Source organism: Geosmithia morbida (genome assembly GCF_012550715.1).
Source record: "Geosmithia morbida isolate 1262 chromosome Unknown scaffold_2, whole genome shotgun sequence".
NCBI lineage: Eukaryota > Fungi > Ascomycota > Sordariomycetes > Hypocreales > Bionectriaceae > Geosmithia > Geosmithia morbida.
In genome coordinates, this window is record NW_023336189.1 from 1,095,377 (window position 1) to 1,106,167 (window position 10,791).

The 10,791-nt window shown below is 50.8% G+C and overlaps 3 protein-coding genes across 3 annotated transcripts; 2 read left to right on the plus strand and 1 right to left on the minus strand.

Annotated features, from left to right (window-relative positions):
- Window positions 1–4,468: 4,468 nt before the first annotated feature.
- On the plus strand, window positions 4,469–5,794 carry GMORB2_3979 (xyloglucan-specific endo-beta-1,4-glucanase; the record flags this gene model as incomplete). Its single annotated transcript, XM_035465955.1, has 4 exons — window positions 4,469–4,529; window positions 4,758–5,112; window positions 5,259–5,479; window positions 5,649–5,794. The coding sequence occupies 4 exons, from the start codon at window positions 4,469–4,471 to the stop codon at window positions 5,792–5,794; spliced, it is 783 nt and encodes a 260-aa protein (XP_035323792.1).
- Window positions 5,795–6,233: 439 nt separating this feature from the next.
- Window positions 6,234–7,359, plus strand: GMORB2_3980 (peptidyl-prolyl isomerase H (cyclophilin H); the record flags this gene model as incomplete). Its single annotated transcript, XM_035465956.1, has 5 exons — window positions 6,234–6,271; window positions 6,366–6,391; window positions 6,640–6,785; window positions 6,940–7,077; window positions 7,159–7,359. 5 exons carry the CDS (start codon window positions 6,234–6,236, stop codon window positions 7,357–7,359), a joined length of 549 nt encoding a protein of 182 aa, XP_035323793.1.
- Window positions 7,360–8,046: 687 nt separating this feature from the next.
- On the minus strand, window positions 8,047–10,344 carry GMORB2_3981 (uncharacterized protein; the record flags this gene model as incomplete). The annotated part of the gene is made up of 2 exons (XM_035465957.1): window positions 8,047–9,367; window positions 10,331–10,344. 2 exons carry the CDS (start codon window positions 10,342–10,344, stop codon window positions 8,047–8,049), a joined length of 1,335 nt encoding a protein of 444 aa, XP_035323794.1.
- Window positions 10,345–10,791: the final 447 nt, after the last annotated feature.

A 10,791-nucleotide genomic window follows, 5' to 3' on the forward strand; every position in this document is an offset into this window, starting at 1 on the left:
ACTACTACTACTACTACTACTACTACGACTACGACTACTACGATCTAGAGGCAGTTCAGAGTAATAATATTCTGCTACAGATTACATGTACGGAGTATCAATACAGATGTACAGATCACATTACTACAGATTACCGCAGTGGTGTCACCTAGGCAGAGGGAAGACTAACGATAATATCCGAGGAGGAGGAGGAGGAGTAGGCAGTCAGCCAGATGCAGGGTGCCGTGCAGTGTGCGGGTGTCCTAAGGCTAAGGGTGTCCCCGTCTGCGGCTGGGGTACGAAATGGACGAGGACAGGGATGGGGGCATGTCGCAGCGAAAGGTTTCAGTTGGTATGATGGCGAGTCTGACGGACATTTGGAATTTCACTGGAACATCGCCTCTGGCATTTGCTGCTAAGGGGTATCCGTGCCCACAATCTATACGTGTGTACAGATCATCTTCTTACGGGTCTTCTCAGCAGGTAGGTAGGTAGGCGAGCAGTGATGACGCTCTGTACAGATGACGTGTATGTAGTATGCAGTGCTCAGGTACGGGTAACACAAGCTACATGTATGTCATGGCCATCGCCTCGGAAGTATTATCATCATTCTACTGTCAGTATATATATATATATATATGTGTGTGTGTGTGTGTGTGTGTGTGTGTGTGTGTGTGTGTGTATGACCAGTGACCAGTATATTACATATTACCAGCAACCAAGCTGACTCTGTACGCAAAGTGCCAGTGCCAGCCAGACCTCTGCATCCTGCCGATCCATTGGCGCGGGGGACGGGTGGAATCCTAGGAAGGGGGAGGGGCCGCAAAAAAAGGAGTGGAAGGTGGAAAGCCATCGATCGGAGACCACAGTGACCACCGGCCGCTGACCACCGACGGCGCCCGCTGGAGTCAGCCATACGTGCATGTAATCTGTACTGCTCGTAAGGGTATTATTAAGTGCTGTCAGGACGTATCACCACCAGGAGCGAGCCGCCAATAGAGTCCACCTCAACCGCTGAGAGCTGACCTGGAGCCACTTAGTGGGGTAGTGGTCGTGGAGGGAAGCGTGCTGAGTCGGTGGTGCTGGTGCCGCAATTGGCATGGGCGGCTGGGCGGTACAGGTGGAACCAACCCCTCCCTCCCCCCCCGACCCCCTCTCTTCCCTGTGATCCTTGTACGTGGGGCCCTGACGAACTGGTCGTTGTGTGTTGTGTGTCTTGACTTCTCGCAGAGATCAAGTCATACGGAGTTACTACTGCACGGGTACTGTACAGATTACACGTATCCGTATTCGTAGAGGGGGAGGGAAAGAGTCTGCAATACGGTATCACTCTTACCTTCTCTACTCGCAGAGACAAGATTCTCATCAACCTTTTTTTTTTTTTTTGGTTCCTCTTACATAGAGTGAAACCGGAAAATCGAATGCCTAGCTAGGGCTGTCGCATCTGTGTTTATGGCATGTGGCTTCCTGCTACCGACTGCGCCCTTCCTCTCCACCTGTAGTAGACTCTCCCTGACTCTCTCTCTAACTTGCAGTCTACTGGCCTGACACACTTGTGAAGCCGGACAATGCACTCGTAGAGAATTCTGCGACGTCGGGCTACATGCGAAACGGCTATGCGAATAGTGATACTCTCGGACCTATCGTACTAGCGGTATTCAATAGTAATAAGACCTATACGAGCAGTCGTGGTCTTGTATTACACGTATTCTATAAAGAGCACAAGAGAGAGAGAGAGAGAGAGAGAGAGAGGGAAGCACATGGAGGCCCCCCCCCCCTCCCAATTGTGGCGCTGGGCCGTCATAACCGCCCCCGCCATAGCCTGGCGCTGCGACTCGCTACGACTCTACTGCATCTGTCGGGCGTCTGCGGTTTGCCTCGACGGCATCAACGGATCAACGGATCGACGGGTGGATGGAATCACGGATGCCACGGATCCCGGTGAGGCGCTTAGACTGAAAGAGGTTCCGCGCGTCTTCTTCAGGTTCTTTTTCCGGTAATAATACAAGTTGTGATTGAACTTGGCCATCGCTGTCCCGGTTTGGACTATTGTCACTACTCGTATAATCTGTAGAATCCGATTGAATGAATCTCGATTGCGATTTTGCAATCGATGCAATCGATACATACATATCATCATCACTCCCCGTCGACAGATGGCCCTCGACGTCGCATCGACCCCAGCCCTGCGTGCCCTTGCCTGTCAACGCTCAGGCGCAGCACGAGTATGCGTACATGCACTTTTCTCTACGCCTAGCGATGCTCTCTCCACGTCGTCGTCGTCGTAAGAGGAAGGAGGAGGGAGGATGTCGCCATTCCCCGGCGGAATGATTCATGTCCACAGGCGTCCGTCCACGGGCGTCGATGCTCCACGGATGTAGGCAGAACGTTGCATATGATCATCATGAGTTATGACGCCGATATGAAATGTTGGGCACGTGTCAGCCTCTAGTTCTCTGTCGGAATTCGCATACTATTCCCGTCACTCATACTCGTAATACTGCGAAACGTCAATTCTGTCCGCGGTATGATTCACAGCTTATTTGTGCGCGCGTGCCTCGGTGGAGGAAGACTGTGATACTGGTAGAGGGAAAAGGAAGAAGACGTAAAAATAAAAATAAAAATAAATTAAAAAAATAAAAAAATAAAAGAGAGAGATCAACATGGAATATAAAATAAAAACGGACGTCCGATGCCGGTAATCGCATTCCTCTCAGTCGAGAGTCAGCACGAGTTGAGTCTTATCCGTAAGCTTTTTTTTTTTTCTGACCTTGGCCTCGACTCTCAGTACCATGTCAGCAATCCTATTCGATATGTCTATGTCTCTTATGCACACCGTACGGATATGTCCCGCCGTATTTCAGTCCCCCCCCCGTCAATATGCACACTGATTGCGACCGACGGACCGTATTACATGTAGATGCACACACACAGCCCTGTCGCTGTCATTCGACGGCAGGGGCAGCGAGGGGGAGAGAGCAGCAGCAGCAGCATCGTCATGGGAACTGTCTCCCTGCCAAGACGCATACGTGCTGATGATAATACTCTCTAACAAGTCAACCCGTGCGAGCTTTTCTGGCTGATGGCATACCGCTGTCCAGGCAGGTGATGCTCGATCAACAATGGATCAATGTTACTTTGCATAGCCCACGGTACGACGTGATTGCGTACGGAGTGAGTACGAAGACCTAATAATAGTTGGTGATGAGGTGTGTGGCCGTGCGGGGGGAGGGGGGTTTGGTCCAAGGGCCAAGACGCAATTTGCCGTCGATCAACTTTCGTCACTCATCGCCTAGACAGGGTCAGAGAGGAGCGTCAGAGGAGAGAGAGAGAGAGAGAGAGAGAGAGAGAGATGAACTTACGGCAAAAGCACTCAGCTGTCCGGTGCCACCCTGCTGGTAGATGGCGACNAGAGAGAGAGAGAGAGAGAGAGAGAGAGATGAACTTACGGCAAAAGCACTCAGCTGTCCGGTGCCACCCTGCTGGTAGATGGCGACGATCTGGGGGCGGGCAGCAATAGAATCATCATCATATCAAATGGACCACGAGCCCCATTACGAATGATTTTCTTCTCAGTTCTTATTCTTGTTTCTCTCTTCTCTTCTGTTGGGCTTCCTTCATGGACCCATGAAGCATGAAGGGAGGGGGGGGCCAACCTGGGCCATCCATTGTTCTGTTGGTGTCCGTCCCATGTCTCACCTTCCCCTCATTCCAAAGAAGAGCAGCAGCATTCCCTTTACTGGTGGTTAGATTGCCGATGCAGGGGATGGGAAAAGAAAAAGAAAAAGGGATGTGAATTTCGTCTGTAGTAAGTAAACAAGTCAACAAGACCGCATCCAGCGCATAATGACTGTCACCATGCCCGTCACCAGTCAATTGATTTGTATTTTTTAATTCTTTTTTAATTCTTTTATTTTCTTGACTCATTCATATATATTTCACCAAGGACCAAAACCAAACACCGCTCCTCATCACGTTTACACGCACTCTCTCACCTTCTCTCATCTTGCTTTTTTTTTCTTTTTCTGCACTGCCTTGTTGAATTCAAGGTAAAATCAAAAACTAGCTTGGCGATGCGCAATATCCCCACATCGCTAAGATCACCAGCCCGTCTTCTTAGACTTGACGCGTGGCATACATGAGGGGAAGGGCAAGAGAAGAGAGAGAAGAGAAACGGGTATGGATGGACACGAATATGTTTTTTTTTGTAGGATTTTTTTTTTTTTAAAAAAAAAAAGAGTACAAAAAAAAGATTGTGCATTGCGAGATTATACTCGTACGAGTACTCCGACACCATCATTCTACGCGTATCGCTTTGAAAGTCTTTCTCCGTCGTTCATCTTCCCTACATTTTCTGCGTCATCGCTAGCCTCATCTGAACACTTGCTGTACGCGTAATACTTTACTTGGCAAGACCCAGTTAATAGCGCGCGCGCGCAACATTGACAATCTCCATCGCAGAATTGTCAGGACACGCATCATACCAGTGATGCTAGTACTGCCCGTAACGGTCTCCATCATACTAGAGAGAAGCATTAAACACATCCAAGGTAAGTGATACTCTCAACACACACTTTCCAAAATTCCAAAAGAGAGAGGGAAGGAGAGAGAGGGGGAAGGAGAGAGGGAGGGAAGGAGAGAGGCAGGGAAGGAGAGAGAGAGGGAAGGAGAGAGAGGGAAAGAGAGAGAGAGGGAGAGAGAGGGAGAGAGAGAGAGAGAGAGAGAGAGAGAGAACTGACGTTGCACACCTCTCAGATCCATCATGGCCCACGTCCTAGAAGACCAATTCGCCTACCACGGCAGCCACGGCTACTATTTCAACAACAACCAGTGGGGGCGCGACGAGGGCGCGGGCAACCAGACCCTGTACGTCGACCGCGTGGAAGACACCGGCGTCGCCTGGCACGTCGACTGGACCTGGGAGGGCGGCGAGAACAGTGTCAAGAGCTACCCTTACTCCGGCCGCGAGATGCCGGACGAGAAGAGGCTCGTCAAGGACATCGGCAGCATCCCCACAAAGGTCGCGTGGGACTATAGCGGGAAGAACATCCGCGCAAACGTCGCCTACGACCTGTTCACCGCGGCCGATCCCAATCGTGATATATCGGGAGGGGACTATGAGCTCATGATCTGGTACGTAATATTCGTATCTCTTTTTTTTTCTACTCCTCCTCCTCCTCCTCCCCATCCTACATCTCTCTCGACGATACGCACACAAGATACTTGTGAGGAGAACACAATATCTTGGTATGACTGACCGAAAAAAAAAAAAAAAAAAGGCTTGGTAACCTTGGAAATGTACACCCTATCGGTTCGAACAAGGGAGGCGTCAAGGTCGCCGGTCGCACTTGGGCTCTGTTCGTCGGCAACAATGGCAACATGAAGGTCTACAGCTTCGTCGCCCCCGATACTGTCAAGTCGTTTGATGCCAATCTCATGCCGTTTTTCGATTACATTACCAATCATTATGATTTTCCTGCCGGCGATCAGTACTTGACTAGTGAGTTTCTCTTTCTTTTTTTCTCTCTCTCTTCTCTCTCTCTCTATCTTTCCGTCTCTCTCTTTTCATTGAGAGAGTATATGTAATATAGAGGGGGGGGGGGGGGGGGGGGAGGAGTATGTGTCTTTATTACAGAAAAAAAAAGAGATAAAACCTGACAGTACCCCAGCCCTTCAATTCGGTACCGAGCCATTCACAGGATCCAACGCCACATTCACCACGTCAAACTGGGAGGGTCACATTTCCAACGAGGCCGGCGAAGATTACGATGACGATGACGATGGTGCTTGCTGCAGTGCATGTGTTGTCGTCTAAGGTCTCGTATCATAATATTGAAATCGAGTTTCTTTTTTTTTCCGAAGAAAAATTTCCGTAATATATAGCACTGAAGTTGTATAGATCGAATAATTCATCACAGTTATAACCCATATATCAATAGAATTCATATTGAACATTAGAATTTAGAGAATGAAGACGGAGAGAGAGAGAGAAGGAGAGAAGCCAAACGGAAAAAAAGAAGAAAAAAGAAGAAGAAAACAGACCACGAAAAAAACAAGCTGCATGCCGTCACTGCGTACGTTGTTGCCCCACTTAAACTTCTCGCGACTCTTCCACAATCCCATCACCAACACACAGACAGACACAGACACAGACACATACAGACGTATCAAGTCCAACACCACCACCACCACCACCACTATCATTCCTACGAGGTTTAGATTGGTGAAAAAACGCCAAAGATCAGTCTGACGTAATGGCCCCTACCAAACTTCCCGAGTCAGGTAACCCACTGTATGCCCCCCCCCCCCAACCCCTTCTCATCCCATTGCCCTCTCAATCTTCCAGATCTCATGCTCACATCTTTTCCTTCTTCTCTTTGTCCCAGTGTCTTCTTTGATATAACCCTCGGAGGTAAGTCACGCGCACATTCACGCCAGGTCTCTCTCATACATCATATGTGTCCCTTGTCCCGTCAAGTGTCCTGCCTAATCATTCGTTTTTAACAACCGCCCCCCTCCTTCCCGGTCCTTGAGATGATGAGTGTGAGACCTTGTCATGTCAGAAACTACAAGAGAAGAAGAAAGTGATAAGAGAAGATGGAGAGGATGGAGAGAGGATGGATGAAGCAGGAACCATGGTGGCTGACGTTGACGCGCAAGGTGAACCCCTCGGTCGTATCCAATTCGAACTATTCAAGAATGTCGTCCCCAAGACGGCCGAGAACTTTCGTCAGTTCTGTACGGGGGAGAGCAAGAATGCTTCCGGTCGACCCCAGGGCTACAAGGGATCCAAGTTCCACCGCATAGTAGGCCAGCGTTCTTTTTTTTTTTTGTTCCGTCTTCGCCCGCCCACGCCCACACAACACGCACGCACACACGCGCACACGCATACATTATCAACCACGGCGTCGTAGTTACCATTGATTCCCTCGGTCATGTGTGGCTGACAGGTATCCTTAGATCCCCAACTTCATGTGTCAGGGCGGCGACTTTCTCAACGGCGACGGCACCGGATCGACGTGCATCTGGGGGTTCAAGTCCTTCGAGGATGAGAATTTCAGTCTGAAGCACGATCAGCCTGGCCTTCTCTCCATGGCAGTACGTGCTTCCTCTTCCTCTTCCTCCTCTCCTCTTGGTTTCCTCCCGGCTCTCCATCTCACTGACACTCTCCAACACTAGAACGCCGGCCCCAACTCCAACGGTAGCCAATTCTTCATCACGACCGTTCCCACCCCCTTCCTCGACGGTAAGCACGTCGTCTTTGGCAAGGTCGTCGAGGGGATGGACGTGGTCAAGAAGATGGAGGCCACCAAGACGGGGTACCGGGGTAAGGACGTGCCCAACCTCGACGTTGTCATTTCGCAATGCGGGGAGATGTAATCTTCTTCAAAGGTACGAGGAAAGTAGGAAGGTTAATGTTTATATCAATCTCTTCTGTTTAAGAACAATGATGTATTTTTGGTTCTGTAAGCAATTATGAAAACAAAACAAAACAAAAAGGTCATTTATTCGCTGCAACATATCTGTCTTGTCCTTCATAATCCCATCTTTCTATGAACCCTGGTGTTCATCTCCCGAGGACAGCAAGTGGAATGAAAAAAAAAAGCTTCATAAGAAAAAAACATGAAGGTAAAAAAAGAAAAAAAAATAGAGAAAAAACAAAAGAGAAATTCGTAAAAACCTTTCCCATTCGGGTTCCAAAACCATCATCCACATTCATCCAGTGATATCCTCCATCCCTTGGAGAGAAAAAGAGAATAAAGCAAAATCAAAATCAAACCCAACCGATGCCGTCCCTCCCCCCCTTTTTTTTTTGCTATACCTGATACCCCTTAAAACCCCTAAACACCAAACTACCCCCCCCCCCCCCTTTTTCTTAGCAAGAGGAAAATGCATTGTCTACCAAAGGAAAAAGTAAGACCCCGAAATGAGAAAGAAAGAGAGGTGGGGGAGGGAGATAGAACATTGAAAAAAAAACCCTCTTTTTTTCCATAAAATACCAAAAAAAAGGAAGCAAGAACAGTAGAAGAGAAAGATAAAGGAAGAGATAAAAGATCAGCTCTCCACCTAAGACGTTCCAAAAGTCCAGTCTGACCGACGGATACGACGGGCCGTAGGCGTAGCCATGGCAGTGGTAGTCTCGTCGACGTAGACGGTAGCATATTGTGTCTCCATCTCGATGACGGTCTGTGTAGACGTGGGCGTCGTGACGGACTCGTGACACGGTTCCGTGACGGTGGTCGTGACGGTAACCGGGGCAGCAGCCTCAGCCTGTGCGACCGACGTCTGTGCCGGGGCGGTAACGGTCTGCGTGACGGTGACGGTGGCGGCGCTGACGACATCGGTTGGTGTGGCCTGGACGGGGGTCGTGGGCGTCGTGGGCGTCGTCGCCGCCGTCGTCCCTGTAGCGGCAGGAGAGGTTGTGGTGTCGCTGCCGCCGCCGCTGCCGACCGGCTCGATGACGGGGACCTTGACGTCGAACGCGGTCTTCATCTGTGCCTCTATGGCGGTCCTGTAGACGGCCGAGAGGGCAGCCTCGTCGGCGGGCAGGCTCTGGGAGGCGTAGTCGGACTTTTCGACGATGCTGATGTCCATGGTGCTCGCGTAGCTCTCGTTGGAGGCGATCATGTCGGCGGTGAAGCCGCGGGGGTCCTCCTCTCCCTGGACGAAGGTGCCCATCCACGGGTAGAGCCCCTGCTTGGTGCCGTCCATGTCGATCTTGGCGGTGTCGAGGAGGGGCCAGTCCCAGTACCAGTAGATGGTGTAGTTGGAGCCCACCGCGAGGTCGTCGGGCAGCTGGATCTCGGACTGGCAGTCCATCGAGGTGGAGGCGTCGGAGCCGACGGCGGCGGCGCGCGTCGTCGCCACCTGGGACGACGGGTTGCCCTCGTAGCACTGGCCGTCGTCGAAGTTGCGCGTGGCCAGCAGGCGGCCGCGGCCGTCGCCGCCCGTGCCGGCCTCGTTCCAGGCCAGGTGGACGTCGGTGAGCTTGTCGGCGTCGGTGGGCTGCGACGTGCCGTAGATGTACACGGTGCCGCCGTTGAGGGGGCGGCCCTCCTGCGGGTAGCTGACGTGGCCGTTCTCCAGGTGGAGGACGGCGATGCGGTCGCCGGGGGAGGCCTCGAGCGTTTCGTCCGGGCGGTTGGCCTCGACGGGCCGCTGGTTGATGTTCTCCTGCCCCGTGTACTGCCCGTTCTCCGGGATGCGGTAGACGTACTCGGCGTCGGTCAGGCCCGTCTCCGCGCTGAGACGACGAAAGTTACCCCCGCGAGGGTAACCCGGCGCTCCGACGAACTTGCGCGTGCTGGCGTCGATCCTGTAAGCTGCCTCGATCCATGAGTGGGCCGTGGTCGATGCGACGTAGAGTGAGATGGCCAGGGCGGCGAGACTGGGTTGGGGAGTGACGGAGAGTCTCATGTTTGAGATATCAGAGTTGGGCTTTCTCTCTCTCCCTCTCTCTCTTTTCTCTCTTTTTCACCAGAAAATAACAAGGAATGTTTTTGTGTTTGGTCCGGTGTATATATGGCGAAGGTGGCCAGTGTCTTGTACTGATATATGGTAATATTGCTTTGCGCGTATGTGTCTGTGTGTGTGTCTGTGTTGTGTGTGTTCTCACCAGGAGAAGACAGAAAGGAGGGTGTCTGTATCTGAAGAAGGGAAAGGATAGAAGAGAGAAGGAAGGGAAAAGAAGGACTAATTTGAAGAAGAACGACGACAGGGAGGAACGTGAGTTACACTCGAGGGGGGCTTTTCAATGTTAGCTATTGTTGTTCAGAGTCAGGGAGTTGGATGCGTGACTCTTTCAACTATTGGAAAAGTGAAAGGGAGAAGGAAGGGCTGACGCACTGCTAAGGGAAACAAATAACCACACGAGACCCCCAAAAAGGATATCTGATGGAGGCTTATGATTCTGGTAATTCTGTCTAGAGGTGAAGGAGAAGAAGAAGAAGAGAGTGATGTGAGAGAGAAAGAGAGAGGGAGAGAAGAAGAAGAAGAAGAAGAAGAAGAAGACGAAAAAAGAGGAAGAGGGAAGCGGTTAAAACAATCAAATGGTGGGACAAGCAAGCTGAGAAAGGAAAAGAGAGAGAGAGAGAGAATGGAAACGGACAGTTGACTGTCAACGCATCGGCCAGCCGTTTGCAAGTGTCAAAGAAGTGATGTGGCAGATGGACCAACTAGAGTGCTGGCAACCCCCAGATACCATAAAAAGAAAAAGAAAAGTGAGGAGGAAGTGAGGAGAGAGTGAGGAGGAAGAAGTGAGAGGAGAGGTGGAGGATGGATAAGAAAAGAAGGAAAGGAAAGGAAGAAGAAGAAGAAGAAGAAGAAGAAAAGGTCACACAACGCCTAATACAAAGAGAGGATCATGGTATGGTAGAAAAAAGGAAAAGAGGAGGAGGAGGAGGAGGAGAAGGAGAAGAAGGAGAACAAGAAGAATAAGAAGAACAAGAGCAAGAACAAGAGCAAGAAGAACAAGAAGAACAAAGAAGAACAAGAAGTACAAGAACAAGAAGAGCAAGAGCAAGAACAAGGGAGACAATAAAAAAGACCCTCCCCGGCGGATAAAGCGTCTCGAAAAACAGGTCTCTATAACCAAGGCGTCTCAAGAAACAGGCCTTCACGACCAAACAAGACACAGTCAACCCATGGTTCTCCGGGGGGGAGGTGGTCTCTATCTCTCCGAGGGAAAGCAAGGGCCATTTCCCGGCAATCTCGGCCGCCCCCCCGTCATTAAAGAGACGCCGGGTCTGGTCGAGAGGTGACATTACAGGTTACTATGGATGGTCATGATAGTAGGTCGACGCGCCATCTCTC